General features: G+C 37.7%; 1 protein-coding gene across 1 annotated transcript in view; it reads right to left on the bottom strand.

Moving 5' to 3' along the window:
- Window positions 1-18087, bottom strand: part of PDE11A (phosphodiesterase 11A) — a 487311-nt gene that overhangs the window by 291201 nt on the left and 178023 nt on the right. Inside the window, exons 3-4 of the mRNA XM_043996785.1 lie at window positions 14327-14416; window positions 10253-10393 (exon numbers count right to left, since the gene is read on the bottom strand). Of these exons, the coding sequence (XP_043852720.1) occupies window positions 10253-10393; window positions 14327-14416 (231 nt within the window). The remainder of the gene's footprint in view (window positions 1-10252; window positions 10394-14326; window positions 14417-18087) is intronic.

Raw genomic sequence — 18087 nt, 5'->3', positions numbered from 1 at the left:
GAAGGAAGGAAGGAAGGAAGGAAGGAAGGTGAAAGAAAGAAAGGAGAAAGAAAGAAAGAAAGAAAGAAAGAAAGAAAGAAAGAAAGAAAGAAAGAAAGAAAGAAAGAAAGAAAGAAAGAAAGAAAGAAGAAAGGAGAAAGGAGAAAGGAAGGAAGGAAGGAAGGAAGGAAGGAAGGAAGGAAGGAAGGAAGGAAGGAAGGAAGGAAGGAAGGAAGGAAGGAAGGAAGGAAATAAATGAAATATGAAATATGAAATGTATTGAACAGGAACAAAGCCTGATTCCATTTGAGCATCCTCAAATTTAGCCTGATTTTGCAGTGATAAGATAGAGTTCTTACCGAATGAAAGACCATAACAAGCCCAGAGAGAAAAATGAACCAAAGAAGGCCTAATTCTCCCTATGTGCTTGGTTCTCATCACTGCCATTAATTTCTTGGTTTCACAAATGTATCCATTTACCCTCAAATCTGATGGGAGCATTGTGGATTCTGAGTTCTATTTTGAATGCACCAAGTGGCTGTAATTTAAAATGTTTTCTTCTGAATGCTACTTATTTTTTAAATGATATAAAGCCAAACTTTGAAAGGAATTTATAGGTCAAAGGAATGGTACAAGTGGCTTCAAGCATCTCTGGCTTCCAGTTAGCACTGGCATATTTCAACCTGGGGAAATTAGCATACTAGCCAAAGCAAAGAAAACAAAATACCCCCACCTTCTTGTTCTTTGGAAAGGATCCATAGGAGGAAGGATTTTTTTTTATTTGGATGTTTATCAAACTGTGGCCAGTCTGACTGCTTGTAAAGCTTTCCATTTAAAAACAACTCCCCTCAACCCCATCTGTGTTCAACTACATGTTTCCACCACCAGAAAGAAAATAGGAATGCTCTACAAAATTGCTAATTTTCAGGTGTTCTCTGAATGCAAAATTTCTCCAAGGCTACTCTTGTGATACTCTATCAAAGAACTTAAGGGGCATCTCTGTCTTCTGCCTCCTGCTTTTCTACAGAATGCTGCCCCCATCTGACCCCACCCACACAACTCAATTGTACTGTCTCTTTGCCATTTAAAATCCTTAATTGTCTTCAAAGCACCACTCAAACCTTTTGTTCAAGGTCTTTTTTTCTTTCTTACTTTATTTATTTATTTTTGTTTGTTTATTCATTCATTCATTTATTGCAGGGCAATGAGGGTTAAGGGACTTGCCCAGGGTCACAGAGCTAGTGAGTGTTAAGTGTCTGAGGCCAGATTTGAACTCAGGTTCTCCTGAATCCTGGGCTGGTGCTTTATCCACTGTGCCACCTAGCTGCCCTTTTTCTTCCTTTATTAATGCTTCCTTTCTTGATCGCTCTGAGTTGTTAGTGCCATCTACCACTTAAAATTACTTTGTATTCTTTCGTCTATATTTTTACTTATATGATTACATGCTGGATACCCCACAGTATAATATAAACTCTTTGAGGTCAGGGTCTGTTTCATTCAATGCCTTTGTGTCCCCAACACTTATCACTGATATTCTACCATCATTGTTGTGGTAGTTGTTTAGTCATTTCGGTTGTGTCTGACTTTACAACCCCATTTGGGGGTTTTAATATGCACTTAATAATTGCTTGATGAATTGAATTTATCTGAATCTGCCCTGATTTGTGCATGAGTATTCCAAAGTATTTAGGAAGAGCTTGGGGTAGGGAAAGAATTTAAAGGAATTCGTCTTTCTAATAAAACCTGTAAAGTGAATCTTCCATTTTGCAAGTTCTACCTATCCAGTTGTTGTATTGGATGGGTAGTGGTGGTTTGAGGGAGTAGGAAAGATAAACAGATGAACAGAATGAAGGTCAGCAGCTTATTAATGATATTTATTTGGAAGACTAAGTACTTAGGGAGGTTAATTTCAATTAACAAAATTAGTTCTTGCAATTTCACTATCCTGACAACAGGTGGCAATAAAGAATTACAGTCTTACTTGGAAAGTGATTTTGCTGAAATTTATGGCCTCTCCTCCTGACTCCCTCAGCACGCATTGCCATTCATCAGAGCCAAGTCATGGCACTTGTGTGCCTTTTGCAAGGTTAAAAATTGCATGTACGGGGCAGGGGTGGGGTGGAGCGCAGCTAGGTGGCTCAGTGGATAATACACTGGCCCTGGATTCAGGAGGATCAGAGTTCAAATCTGGTCTCAAACACCTGACACTTATTAGCTGTGTGACCCTGAACAAGTCACTTAATCCTCATTGCCCTGCAAAAAAAAAAATGCAAGTACCAGTTTCTGTTAATTGTATCCTATGTGTTACCTTTCCCCCTTCCCCTGCCCCCCGCCCCAAATCTACCTGCTGGTTCTGCCATTGAGACAATCTTCTAAAAATAAAAACAGGAATGTTTTCTCTATAAAATAAAATCATCAGTTAAAGTTAAACAACTTATGAACATTCTTTTTAGCACTTTTGGAAAGAAAGAACCCCTAAGATGTATTCCTATTTCTTCCAATTCTTTTTCAAAGTTTTATTGATAGCTCTTGTTTTTTACACCACTCTAATTTCTCTACATATCTCTCCTTTCTCCCCCAGCCCACGATCATCCTTTTAGCAAAAAACAAAAAGGAAAGGCAGAAGCAGTTCAACAAAACTATATAACACATAAATCCAGTTCAATCATGTAAATGTGTGCTGTTCCACATCCATTTTTCATACTTCCTCACCTCTGCAAAGAAGGAAGGGAAGTTTGTCTTCATTTTTCTTCTTCGGTACCAAAATCAATGATTCTATCATGCAACATTCAGTTTCAATTTGTATTGTTGTAGTTATCAGGCATATTGTTTTCCCGGTTCTACTTCACTTTGCATGAGTTCTTATGAGGCTTCTTATACCTCCCATGTATTGTTTATAGTCATGATTTCTTGTAGACTTCTAATTATTTTTAGGCTGTAATCATACTTAGTCTTTTTCCTCTTTGTATTACTCTATACTTTGCCCTATGTTTCTTTCAATTACCCATTTAATTGTGGTGTCAAAACCCTGCCTTACAATTTGTCACTCTTCTCTAGCTAGAAGGATTTGGGTTAGTCAGTCAAAAAGCATTTATTAACCCCCAGCTATGTGCCAGGCACTGTGGTAGGCTGGGGACACACACACACAAAAAGACAAAAGATGGTCCCTTTAAGTCCTTCCAGGAAGGCCTGATGTCAATGAAAAAAACATCTGAGGTGCCAGATTCTGTTTCTTTGGTAAACCAGGGGCTCTTCCCTTGGAGGCAAGATTGGGAAATAGGTTCTGGAAGAAATGAGAAACATAGCAGCTTTCCCCAACTGCACCCAGTGCCATCCGGAAGCCTAACTACCATTCAATTAGGTTCAGCTGACTCTGGGGAGAAGCGCTAGCTTAAAAAGGGATCAGTCAATAGTGAAGAGCCCAGAGGCTTCTATGTCTATTTTTTTTTTTTGGTCAGGCAATTTGGGGTTAAGTGACTTGCCCAGGGTCACACAGCTAGTAAGTGTCAGGGTCTGAGGCTGAATTTGAACTCAGGGCCTCCTGAATCCAGGGCCAATGCTTTATCTACTGTGCCACCTAGCTGCCCGTGGCTTCTATATCTATTCCCTCTGCACTGGTATGAAAGTCTAAGGTTAGATTTTTACTTCACTTTGTGATTTTTAAAAATTTTGTTTGTTATTCTAAAACTTCTCCATGCCTGCCTGTGGTTCCTGGGAGCGAAAAAGAATCTATAGAAAGCCTGAAAAAGACTGGGCTTTTATTTCAGAGACCTCATGGCAGGAGAGAAGTTGAAAAGTTGTTCTCCTCTGGCAGGATCTGGATGAGAGGAAGCCCAAGTCTGAGAAGAGGTGGAAGCTGTGGAAAGTCAAAAGGGGGAGCTAGTGAGCTAGGCCCTGCAACTGACCCAAAAATGTTCTTCATTGCCCCCATCATATCACACAACATACCAAATTCTTCACAGAATTCCAGAGAAAGCACAAATCTGGTGGCAGTCATAGCAACTTGTGAAAGGTTGATATCAGCAATTACAAGGGCCAGAAACAATGCCTTTTTTTCTGATAAAAGTATTTTATTTTTTTCCAGTTACATGTAAAAATAGTTCTAAACATTTGTTTATACAAGCTTTCCAATTTCAGATTTTTCTCCCTCCCTCCTCTCCCTCCCCCCTCCCCTAGACAGCAGGTAATTTAATACAGGTTATATATATTTATATTTATATATAATATATATAATAACATTAAACATATTTCTGCATTTTTAAAGGGGAAGATGAGAAAGCCTGTGTTTGCCTCTCCTGACTAAGCAAAAACAGAAAGGTTACTAATCATATGTAAATGAACTGGAAGAGTCTAAAGAGAAGTGATAGGAGTTACTTAGATCCATGGGACTGTAATAGATATGGAAAAGAAAAACATTTAGCCCAAGGAATATCAGGCTAAGGATGAAGAAATATTTCCTAATATTGACATCTATTTGCTATGGAACAATCTCCTGTCTCACAGAAACTTCATTCCCTGATTCACTTAAACTAAGCTGGGTAAAACACTTGAGAGAAGCAAAAGGGGATAAATCTTGCTTTGGGCAAGAGAATAAAGGTGATGATCAGCATTTTACATTTACATTTATAGTTGCTAGGCAGAAAACTGGTATCAGGGTTTTTGACACTAACACCTACTGATTGGGTGATGCTGGATAAATTAGTCAATAAGCCTTTATTAAGAGTCTACTATGGGGGCAGCTAAGTGGCACAGTAGATAAATCACTGACCCTGGATTCAAGAGGACCTGAGTTCAAATTCAGCCTCAGACACTTGACACTTATTAGCAGTGTGACCCTGGGCAAGTCACTTAACCCCCATTGCCCCACAAAACAACAATAACAACAACAAACAAAAACCCCCAAACAAACAACAAAAAAAGGTTTGAAAAGATTTTTTTTAAAAGAAGTCTACTGGGGGGGGGGGGCAGCTAGGTGGCACAGTGGATAAAGCACGGGCCCTGGATTCAGGAGGAACTGAGTTCAAATCTGGCCTCAGATACTTGACACTTACTAGCTGTGTGACCCTGGGCAAGTCACTTAACCCTCATTGCCTGGGGGAAAAAAGAGTCTACTATGTACCAAGCACTGTGCTAACTGCTAGGGATACAAAGGAAAGGGAGAAAACAATTTCTGCTCACAAGAAGCTCACAGCCTAATGAGAAGACAACATGCAAACAATTATGTACCATGAATATACAAAATAAATTGTAGGTAATCAACAGAGATAAATGAAAGGGGATTGAGAAGGGTAGAAGGTAGGGTTTTAGCTGGGTTTTGAAAGAAACTAGAAGATTCAGAAGATGGAGATAGAAAGGGAGAAAATTTCAGGAATGGGGCCAACCAGTAAAAATGCATGGTCAGGACAGGGAATGTCTCATGCAAGAGACAGACCACTGTCACTGGATCAAAGAGTATGAAGAGGAAGGTGTAAAGTATAAAAAGATTGGAAAAGTAGGAGAGTGCCAGGTTATGCTGTATTTTGGTGTATTTTTGTTTGTTTGTTTTTTGTGTTTTTTTGTTGTTTTGTCAGGGTCACACAGCTAGTAAGTGTCTGAGGCGGAATTTGAACTCAGGTCCTCCTGAATTCAAGGCCAGTGCTTTATCCACTGCGCCACCTAGCTGCCCTTTATGATGTATTTTGAATACTAAACAAAGGATTTTTTATTTGATCCTGGAGGTGATGGGGAGCCACTGAAGTTTATTGAGTGGGGGAGAAGGGGATTGTGTGATGTAGTCAGACCTTCACTTTAGTGAGGTCATTTTGACAACTGAGTGGAGAATAGATTAGAATGGGGAGACACTTGAGGTGGAAGGGATCAACCAGAAGGCTATTGTTCAGGAATGAGATGATGATGGCCTAGATTTGAGTGGTGGCAATGTCAGAGGAGAAGTGAGGTGTATACATAAGAGATGTTGTGAAGGTAGAATCAACAAGACTTGACAAAAGATTGGATATGGAGGGGCAAGAGAGAAAGAGGGTTAGGATTACACGTAGGTTATGAGACTGTGTGACTGGGAGGATTGATAGCCCCCTCAGTGGCAATAGGGAAGGTCACTAGAGGGAAGATCTGGGCAGGGGGAGGGGAGATGCTGCTTTCAGTTTTAGACATGTTGACTTTAAGACGTCCTTGAGACATCCAATTGGAAATGTCCAATAAGCAATTGGAGAAACAAGACTAGAGGTTAGGGCTGAATAAATAGATCTGTGAATCATCAGTATTGAGATAATAACTCAATCTATGGGAGCTGGTGAGATTACCAAGTGAAATAGTATAGAGGGAGAGGAAAGAGAGAGCCCAGGACAGAACCCTGGGGACACCCATGGCTAATGAGCATGACCTAAAGGAAGATCCAGCAAGGAAGACTAAGAAGAGGTCAGACAGGTTAGAGGAAAACAAGTAATAGTGTGAAAACTTAGAGGACAGAGAGTTTCCAGGAGAAAGAAATAACTGCATGTCAAAGGCTGCAGAGGAGTCAAGAAAGATGAGGACTGAGAAAAGGCCATTTAATTTGGTAATTTAAAGAACATTGGAAACTTTGAAGTGAGTAGTTTCAGTTGAATGATGTGGTCAGAAGCCAGACTATAGAGAGCTAAGGAGAGAGTAAGAGGAAAGGAAATGAAGGCACTGATTATAAATCACCTTCTCAGGGCATTTAGCCATCAAAAGGAGGAGAGATACAGGATGATATCCAGAGGGGATGGAAGGATCAATTGAGAGTTTTTTGAGGATGAGGGAGACCTGGGAATGTTTGTAGGCAGTAGAGAAGAAACAAGAAGGTAGGGAGAGATTGAAAATAAGTGAAAGAGTAGGAATGACAAAGGCAATATGCTGTTTATTCACTGACTAGCTAATTTACATTTATATTAGTCTATCCATCTCAAGAGGCAAGAATTTTGTTTTTCCTAGTAGACTGGGAGAGAGTGAAGATAAGTGAGAGAATAGGAATGACAGAGGCAATATATTGATTATTAACTGACCTTTTCACTATTTTTTCACTGTATCTTAAGAGAAAAGATTTTGCCCGTAACAGGGAGTCCTAAATTAACATCTCAGGGAATCAAAGTTTCCAAAATTCAAATACAAAAATGGATTTGTGATATCTCAGCAATTTGCCCACATCCCCAAATAAGTCATCACTGGGGGTCCATTCAACATGCTGGCAAACTTCTTCAAGTCTTTCTGACATATCAAGAATATCAGGGCAATGCATCTGTAATCTCTCATTCTCCCCTTCTGAGCAGTTCATTCATTTCCATGATGTCATCCTTTACCCTACTACTCTTTTGTAATTCCTTATTTGTAATGTGCCATAGCATACTCGAAGCCAGCATGCGATGCTCCATCAAGGCAATGAGGTGATACAGTGGATAGAGTGCCAGGCCTGACGTCAGGAGGACCTGAGTTCAAATATAACCTCAGATACTCACTAGTTTGTGTGATCTTGGGCAAGTCACTTCATCCTGTTTGCCTGTTTCCTCATCTGTAAAATGAGCTGGAGAAGGAAATGACAAACCACACCAGTACCTTTGCCAAGAAAACTCCAAATGGGGTCCCAAAGAGTCAGACATGACTGAAAAGACTGAAATTATGAAGGCCTCTCCTTCACCCATTGTGTGATACTCAATTCTTTGGGAACTACAAGGTTCCATGACTCCTAACCATATTGCATTATAGGAATCATGTTGGTATTAAAAAATATGGGCCTTTGTTTCAGCAAGAAACCCCTGGATCATTAAAAAAAACCATGAAATTTCCCAAAAGCAATCTCCCCTCTATTCAATTATATGCCCAATTTCTTGTCTCTGCAATGTCTATTTAGGACACCCATAGAGATGGTTGAAGTCTGTGGGTTGTCCGTTCAACTGTATGTTGTAGTTTGGACAATAAGGATTCTTTTCTCACTTGGTGTTTCAAATGTAGATAGGTAGGCCAAACTCTTTTGAATGATTATAAATCTGATTCAGGAAGCTCTGTGATATTTTGGGCCTTGATGCAATCAATACAATTTTATCTGTCAGGATTTCTACAGCTAGCTTTTTAAAAAATTGGTTGTTTGCTTTTTTGTTCTGGAAAGCCAGAGACCAGTGAATATTTCTGTATCTGCACTTTTAAAGCAATAACTTCACTTTTTAAATGTTAGGCTCTCAATAAAATTCTGCGAGTCATTATTATACAGGGATTTGGGGGTTTTTTGTGTTTTTTTTTAGTGAGGCAATTGGGGTTAAGTGACTTGCCCAGGATCATATAGCTAGTAAGTGTTAAGTGTCTGAGGCCGGATTTGAACTCAGGTACTCCTGACTCCAGGGCCGGTGCTCTGTCCACTGCGCCACCTAGCTGCCCCTGGGGATGTTTATTATAGATTGGAGAGAAGGGCAAGTTTCTTATAGAAGGAGGCAGTTTTGAACATACATGGTTTAATATATTTTTTTTAAATCTTTGTGAACTTCAGTTCTTGAGCTTCAGTGAAATCTCAAGACTTTCCTGTGTTGTTGTGCTCTAAGGAAAAATAATTCTGAAGTCCAAAAGCAATTATCTTTTCTAAACAAAGTGTAGTCAAATATAGATCTCAATGGGACATTGGAGGGGCTCTTAATTGCTAGACTATTCCAGCTCTTTGAAGAGAGTTCTCACCAAGGATATTAAATTGCTATCAACAGCTTAAATGATTTAACTTCTCTGTTGTTAGATTGATGATAATCATTAATTTTATTATTGTTTTGCCTTTTTAGAGCTGCTTTTATTCAGGAGCCAAAGGCCCTCGATAATTTGAAAGTAATTCTCATAACACCCAAGTCAGGTAGGCATAGATGCCTTAAGGCAGTGGGTTTGATTCTCTCCTTGATGCAAAAAGATCACCCTTGATGAGCCAAGGGAAAAAGACTTTTTGCCTGCTGCACTTTTGCATTTTGCCTGATTGGCCACAGTCTCCTCAGTGATTAGCGAAATGGCCTAGTAGATAAAGAAGCCATATGCCCAAGTGCTGAAATCTGCAGATTTCTCCCTACCTGCCTTCCCCACAGGTGTGGGCATCATTATGTATCTATCACATATACCCACATAGAAAAAAAAGCCACTGAGTCTTGGGCAAGATAAAAAGCAAGCAACAAGGCGGGGAGCATGATGGCACACTCCATTTACCAGCAGATAGTTTGAGCTTGGATATTTGAACCACAGTGGGCTATGCCCATCAGGTGTCTACACTAAGTTTGGCAACAACATGGTGAGCCCCCAGGAGCACAGGTGCTATCATATTACCTAATGAGGGGTAGAGCAGCTAAGGTCTGAATAGGCGCAGGCCAAATCTTCCTTGTCCATCAGTTGTAGAATATCTGGGATCAGTTGTGGATAATATTTGGCTTTGAGTAGGCCCTGCCTAGCTAAGAAGGGAAGACCCAGTCTTAATTTTTTAAAGCAAGCAACAGTGACAGCATTCATGAAAGGAGATACTAGAAGATACCATTGCCTTAGGAGATTAAAATGCATACATTTGCTTTATTTGGCTAGGCACAGAAAAGGAAATAATGCATGAGTGAGCCAAAGGGGCATAAAGAGAAGTGATAATTGTTTAGACAGGACCACAGGACTGTGAAATAAATAAAAGGGACAGAAAAAAATCTGAGCTCTTGCTCTTAAGTATAGCAGCAGATTTAGAAGGCCTTGTAAAGAGGCGCTCCATTCAGACATAACTGAGGCAGAATTCTTCATTAATATTGATATTAATATTAATTAATTAATATTAATTTAATATTGAGGGCATTACCTGGAACTCTCATTCATCCCTTCAATTCTCTCTCCCCAAGAAGGAAAACTGAATTAATTTAATGATAATCCAAGTATCCTTTTATTCCCCCCTCCCCACCTTCCCTTCACCCTTGTCAAAATACCCCTATGTAGTCATCTTCCTGGACCACAATCCCAGAGCTTGAGGAAAACGCCAGTTCCCCAGATAGATACCTCAAGGGGTAAGCCTTTTAAATCCCCAAGGAGATGGCATAATTTTGACTAAACTAAAGTTTTACAGAGGGAAAAAGTTTACTTTGTGAGCAAAGTTACTTCACTAGTTTTTGCATTATGGACTGTCCAGTAGTTAAGACTGCATTTTCTCAAATATACTATCATTAGGAAGAGAGTGATTCAAGGCTCAGGTACACGAGCTCAATTGCAAATAGCCCAAGCTTTGTCCCATTAATATACCTGCTCAAACCTATATGGAATCTGGAAGGCCACTTACTGGTGATTCAATGTCCTCTAGGAGCAAAACTGAACAACGTTCACATTTTAACAGTGTCTGGGCCCGGTGCATGATTTTCTTAACAATTTTCTCCAGGTCAGTTTGTTCTTCAAAGAGATCATTAACCACTTCAAGCAGAGCCTATAGAAGATGAAAGAAATTTAGTTTGGTGGATGTAGGACTGACAAAATACTATACTGGAAGGAAATTCTGAGTATTTAAAATAACATTTCATATAAGAACATAATTTCTGAAGTAGAATGCTTTAGAACATGGAGTTCTCTTGCTAAAAGAATATAATGGCTTCTCCCAACTCCCTAAAATCTTTCCTAGTTCCTCATATATTTCTGATATTTTGTTAGGTAAATTACCCTTTGGTAGAACAAGGCAAAAAGTGGTGACAGCAGCATTCTGTGCAGCAGAAATCATGTGATCTTCAGCCTAGGAATTCTCTCTCCCAAAATAATATTTCATAAATCAACTAAAAGACAAAGCCACCATTTTATCAATAATAGACTCATAATTCCTATCTAATCACACTGATTAAACAGGTCATAAAAGATATTGACATATTAAGAAGAAATATTAGTACAAGAAATAGGTCATTTCTTTCCCTTTGGCAATAAGTATTGTCCTCTTGTTCAAAATCAAGAGCCTAATTTTCTTTAACACCTTTCTAGCACCATGAACTGAAAAGGACATTCAACATGCAATAATTAGTTGCCTATAATATGCAAGGTGCCATACTAGACACTGGGAATACAACAACAAAAATGAAAAACAGTTCCTCTTTTCAGGAAGTTTATTCTCTCTTGGGGAATACAAAACAAACAAGCAAACAGTACAGATAATTTGAGGGTGGAGAGAACATTTAAAAGGGATGGTGTTATGGACATGTGGAGACTAGGATTAATATGCAGTATGGAAGGAGACGTCTCAAAGAAGATATACCTGAGTTGAACCTTGAAAGAAGGAAGCTAAGAGACAAAAATAAGAAGAATGTGCAGTGCAGGCATGGGGAGACAGCTTCTACAGAGTTAGGATATCAAACTTTTTGCTTATCATAGTTAATGGTTTGGCTTCCCCTACATACTTATCACATTCTTCCCCATATTTTAGTAATTCACAAACATAATTTATCCCCCTTACTAGATTATAAGATACTTGGTTGTAGGAGACTGAATAATTTTTCATATTTGTATAACTCTTGCACCTAAAAAAGTATACATATGTATACTCATATGTGTATGTGTGTACATATATATATATGTTGAATTAAATATAAATTATATTCAACTCATAAAAAAGAACATGTACTGTTCCATATCACTCTGATCCCTAAAATGTACAGTCAATGGTGGTGTTTAATTTAGGAAATATGGATCCACAAGAATAGAAAGAAATTGGTGAAAACACCAATTTATTTATTACATTTATTACAAAGGGAGCTCATATTTCCAAACTTAAAACTAAAGATTATGTTGCAACCTTTTGTCCAATAGGACTTTCTTGATTCCTTTACATTAAAATAATAACCCCACTGGAGCTTTTAGTGGCAGATATCAATATGAAGTAATATCGTTCAGAGATTTGATCAGAGAATTTCATCCCATATACATCAGATTTTTTAAAGCAGATTAAGATAACAAATATGGGCCATCCATGACAATATTTAAGGGTTTGGCAAAAGGATGTTTGTTTTTTTATGTTTTGATATGATGTTCAGCCCTGAACTTGACTTATAACAAAAGTGTTTAATGAGTTTTCCAAATCAGATGGTCTAAACAAATATATGCTGTGTATACCACAGCATTTCTGCATTGACATTCAAAAATTACTAACTCCTCCTTGGTCATAGCAACAAAAGTGTATTTCCAATTAAAATGAATGATTTGTTTTGAAAGAATGTTTGAGTTGTTTTGAAATGTTAAACACTTGGAAACTTCTCTAAGCCTATTTAGATTGGAAAGAGTTTTAATGAGATGGGCCAATGCATTCAAGAGACCAGTCTAGTTGAAAGGATAATTAAGCAAGAACCAGAAATCCTGGGCAGCATTTCCCACACAGAGTCATTGTAAGAAGTTGATAGCTACACAGAGTTCTGCACTGCAAAACTGAAGAAATAGGTCTGTTCCAAAGCATTTAGCATCCTAACATTCCAAACTGAACTTCACCACTTATCCATGAATTGTAAGATATGTTAAATGTAGCCCATCTGTGTACTTTTCACATTTGAATCTCATGGAAATGAAGCTCATTGGTGTTATATATATGAAATAGTCAATGACCGATGATATATTTAAATATAACAAAAAGATTTGCTCAAAGCCCTACTCTGATGTCTTGAGTTCTCAAAGGCTATGCTTTTCCAAGCTATAAGTACTTTGAATAAAGTCCTTGTGATAATCTGTAGGTCTGCCATCCAGGGACCTGTCTGGCTACCTTCATAGAGATTCATGCTCAGAAGGTTTGCCCCCATCTTTTTTTTAAAACATAGCAACTTGCAAAGAGTGGTGTAGTGTTAAAATACCATATTTGGAATCAAAGAACCTAAAATCAATTAATATATAAGAGGTGAATGACTTTGGGCAAGTCACTTGACCTCTGAGCTTCAGTTTCCTTATTTATCAAAGGAAAACAGTAATATTTGTACTCTCTATGTTACAGGGTTGTCATGGGGTACTCATTTGTAAGCTGTAAAGAGCTCCCTAAAAGGTGACTTCTAATTATGGCTATTATCATGAGTAAGACGATGGAGGGAGGAACCACGGATTCTAGAAGTGCTAAAGTAATAGCAAAAAATTATCTTGTCCCTGTTGCTGTGGCTATGCAAAGGAAAATGGATGATTAAAATAAATAGCCAGATAATCAAGATTTTAAAAATTCCTTTTATTTTTGAAAATCATTTGTTCTCTTTAATAATCCAGTTTGGTTTTCTGCATTAATCAGTTTTATACAACAACCATTCAGCTTCCCACATTGTTGCAACTGTAAAGAAATAGCCTTTGAGACCTGTAAGAAGCTTGTTCTAGAGAAAAATTGGACCTGGCTTAGATTTTTCACTTGCAAATCCCATTATGGCTATTTGGTGTTTCAAAGTACAAATTGTAACTTAACTAAGTGATAACAAATTTCAAATTAACAACTCAGAGTAACCACAGAATGGAAGGAGGATATTGGAAAGCCTGTGTTCCTATGAAAATATGTCCCCACACATGACAAAATAATCAATCAGTTCTTTCAATTCTGTCAAATAGATAATTAATTCAATGAAAATATCTGCCAACTGATTCTTGGACAAAAATGATAAACTGTTTGACAGACCTGATTAATCAAATTAGTTAAAACAATTCATAGCAGCATTGATTTAGAGCTAGAAGGAACTTGAAAAAACATCCTGTCCAACTGTCTTTTGTTTTTAACAAATGAATAAATTGAGACCCAGAGAAGTGACATGCCCAGGTTCACAAGATAAAACACAAGGCAGGGCTTGGAATCCAACATTCTGACTCTAAATCTATCCCTAATACATCACATTCTTTCAAAAGTTAATCTAACTTCTATTTGATCACTCCCAGAATGGTCTAAAATTAAAATTTTTAAAAATTTGTCCCAATTTATGCACTTGCAAATTTTTTGTGAAATTTAACAGTATTGCCCCAGCAAAAAAAAAAAAAAGAATAAAAAGAAAAATCTTTGAGGTCTAGTTAGATCATATTGGTCAAGCACCTAGAGTTCTTTGAAGGTACTATGAAATTTCCAAGTTATATTACCATTATAAACCCAAAGCCTGTTTTACAACATAGATTTCAAATTAATTTTCCTTATGAAATGAAACCATGAAATCAACACCATCCGGAAGCAATATCAAAGCCATTTATTTGTATCCATCTCTATTTAAGCCTGAAGGGTATCATCCACCACATACTTGAAGGATTATAATAAATTATTTTGAAATAAAATATTCTTGGCCCATCCAAGGATCATCTGCTATTTTTTTAAAATGAAATTACTCATAAGAATTTGAAGGAAAGAGAGATATGAGACTCTCCAGTAGATCTGTTTTCTACTTACCCTGCTTCTGTCATACTCTTTCCTTGAAGCAGCAAATAGTTGAGCATTAGCTATGGCAATCCCACAAAATGGGAGATACATCTGCATAACCTGGGACAGACAGAAGTTAGAGATTTATTATTATTCATCATTAGCTAGAGGTTTATTATTATTTTTAACATGCCCATTGTTGTTCATATAGCTTCTTTTTTTTTGTCCCTTCCACTCCTGAGGATCCTAAAACCAGAGATGGCCCAAGCTGTGAGGGGCCTTTCAAAAACAGGCTTCATTCCCCTGCATGCCCAAGCAAGGCTTGGAAAGATCTCTTTTAGTCCATCTCTGACATTTTGGTCCTCTCTTGGTCTAAGGAATCCAGCTGCTTGCCCAGTTGCTGGCTACTAAGTAGTCAGTCACACCTTGGAAGCACCAAGGACCCCTCCCTCTTATCAGAGGCTGGTGGCTCTAGGATCCAGGATTATAGCTTCTTTTTTAATAACATGTCTAATATGTATAGTTATAGGCTATAATACTTTAATAGGGAAAAAAACTTCTATGGATAAAATAATTTTCTTGATTATTTTGAAAAAAGTTGTCTTTTTTCTCTGAGTTGAAGACATTTACAACTGTGACTTATGTCCCTAGCACCCTTGTTGCTAGACTTACACAAAATATTAGTTTCTTTTTGGTTTATAGTTTCTTCTAGGAAATATTGAAATATATATTGTACCCTGATCTCCACATATGTAGGTAAAAATGTCTCCACAGAATCCTAAACAGATTCCTTGAGTGTTTACTCAAGATAACAAATGCATTTATTTGTCCCATTGAAAATGTGGGAAACTCATAAAGAAGTCACAATAGTCCATGAATAGTCAACAATTTCCCTTTTGGGCCACATGATTGAACATATGCAATATTATATACTTCTGCCCTGAGGATAAAATTAACAGCAAATACCATTCACTTTCCCCATCCCCTCAACTTGTTTTTCTCTCAGGATCTCTCTACAAGAAAGGAAAGATAAAAGGAAAAGAGAAAAAGAGAGAAAAAGATGCTATGGGTCCTCATAAATTAGTATACTACAGTTTTTAGCTACCTCTTCCCCCAAAATGTGGGGAGGAGGGAGAAGGAGGATTTGGAGACTTCTCAGCTAAGTTAGGGAATTTTCTTCAAGAGAATTGGGAAGTTATTATTTAGTTTCTGTACCAAGCTCCAATCTCATTCTGGTCTCTTCTGAGCTGTTCATGCCTCTCTAACAAAATTACCTTTTACTTATTTTGTGTAGATTTTGTGTATATTTACATGAGCTAATGTTGTCTCCTCAGATAGAGTGTATGCTATGTGAGAGAAAGGACTATTTCATTTTTGTCTTTGTATTCTTGATGCCCAGTATACCACCTAGTCTATAGCATTCACTTAATAAATGCTTATTGATTGATTGATTCATTCATTCATTCTTGTCACAAAGACTTAGAATACCTATTAGAAATAGGGAGAAAGAGGCAGCTAGGTGGCACAGTGGATAGAGCACTGGCCCTGGAGTCAGGAAGACCTGAGTTCAATTCCAGCCTCAGACACTTAACACTTACTAGCTGTGTGACCCTAGGCAAGTCACTTAACCCCAATTGATTCACAAAAAAAAAAAGAAAGAAATAGGGAGAAGGGGGCAGCTATGTGGTGCAGTGGATAAAGCACCAGCCCTGGATTCAGGAGTACCTGAGTTCAAATCCACCCTCAGACACTTGACACTTACTAGCTATGTGACTCTGAGCAAGTCACTTAACCCTCATTGCCCTGCAAAAATCAACAAAAAAAAACCCCAAAACAAACAAACAAACAAAAAGAAATAGGGAGAAGAAAATAGAACAAAATAGCACTGGAAAAACAAGATAAAACTCTATCCTAGGGTACTTAATGCAAAGTACCTCAGGACCACCTTCTGTTAGATACCAATGGAAGCAAACCAAGACCCTGTGTCCCAAAGCCCTGGAAATATGCAGTGTCCCCTAAGCCACTGGCTTCCAGCTTATCCTCCACCACTGTACAGGGGAGTAACTCCAGTGTAGCTTAGGCTTGGCAATTGCTTCTGCCATCTATACCTCTCTTATTCGCTGCCAATAGTACTTAAGTCCAAAAAAAGAAAATTCACCAAATTTCTTGGTATTGTTAAATGGTTCAATACCAGAAATGAATATGGTTCTGTCGATTAAAATGACCCTATACAGTGGTGTACTGGATAGCACCCTGGATTTATAGTTAGGAATTTGAATCCTTCCTCAGTCATTTATCAGCTATGAGATCCTGGGTAAGTCACTTAGCTTCTCTCAGTATTACTTTCCTAATATGTAAAATGGATATAATAGTGCTACCTACTTCACAGGGTTATTGTGAGGATATAATGAAATAATATATGTAAAATGTTTTACAAATATTTAGGTGCTATATTAATGGTGACATTATTTTATTACTCCAAAAAAAGAAGCTTTTGCACATCACCCTTATATCTTCTCTACATTCAAGCCAAACTGAATTTAGATCACTAGGCCTTACCATCTACCCTACCTCTCCTATATGTGTTGTCTCCCCATTAGAATGTGAGCTCCTTGAGGGAAGGCATTTTTCTGTTTGTATCCCCATTGCATTACTTAAAATAAGCATACATAAATTCCCTTTCTTATTTTTCTTTCTTTCCTTCTTCCCTTCCTCCCTCTTTTCCTCTCTTTCTCCCTTCCTCCTCTCTTCCCTTCCTTCCTTCCTCCTTCTCTCCTTCTTTCCCTCCCTCCCTTTCTTCCTTCCCAGTGCAATTTCAGAACAAAATCAAAAACATCTTACTAGCTACAGACAGGCGTTTAATGCTGCTTTTTTTCAATAGTACCCTCAGCTCAAAGTAATACAGCAGTGTGCTCCTGGGGAGTACAGGGCAATCATTAAAAAAAAAAACTAAATATCTAAGTGTAGATTAGATTTAAAAAGAGATAAAATTGAGTAACTACTAAAACCTGAAAAGAGAAAAGTTAAAGACTTTCAGGCCATTGAAAATATTGACTTAATGAAAACTCTAGGAATTAGACTTAGTAATGAAAAAGGAAAGAAAGAACAGCAAGTAAATTTCTAATGATTTGGTAAAGGAGATGGCTATACCTAGAGTAGAATGCTAAAAGTTTGACAGCCTCAATACAAAAAGCATAATAAATATACCATTTTAGAGTAACTTTTAAAAGCTAGAATGTACTATGACTATCCTGAATGAACATATTATTCTATTGTATAAAAACAGTTTAGGATGTACACATAGCCAGTATATGTTGTATCAATGACCAAGGTTATGAGTCATAAAAAGAATGATGAACCTATCAAGGATACCCTCCAGGGCAGGTGTCAAATACCATCATGGCAGAAACATCTAGAGAGAGTTACTGGAGACCTTGAGAGAGTCATTGGAACATTACACAAATAACTGGTATGTGCAACAGAAAACATGAAAACACTGTCACACAGTCAAAAGCAAGAAAAAAGAAATGTACAAAAAGGGATCAGGAAATCAAAAGTATCCTGGTAATTCTAGATTCCCTTAACAACTGAAAGTAAGAAAAAATGTTTTAAAAAATTCAAGGACTCAAAAGAGAACAAAGAACAAAACAATTTGTTATTGATCAAAAATTTACTAGATTGATGATCAGTAAAGAAATCAATGGCAATACAGAACTGTCAATTAAGAAGGATGATGAGGGGCAGCTAGGTGGCACAGTGGATAGAGCACCGGCCCTGGAGTCAGGAGTACC

Source organism: Dromiciops gliroides, chromosome 3 (assembly GCF_019393635.1).
Source record: "Dromiciops gliroides isolate mDroGli1 chromosome 3, mDroGli1.pri, whole genome shotgun sequence".
In the NCBI taxonomy this organism is placed as follows: Eukaryota; Metazoa; Chordata; class Mammalia; order Microbiotheria; family Microbiotheriidae; genus Dromiciops; species Dromiciops gliroides.
The sequence above is the reverse complement of the archived record's forward strand: the minus strand, read 5'-3'. Positions and strand labels throughout refer to the sequence as shown.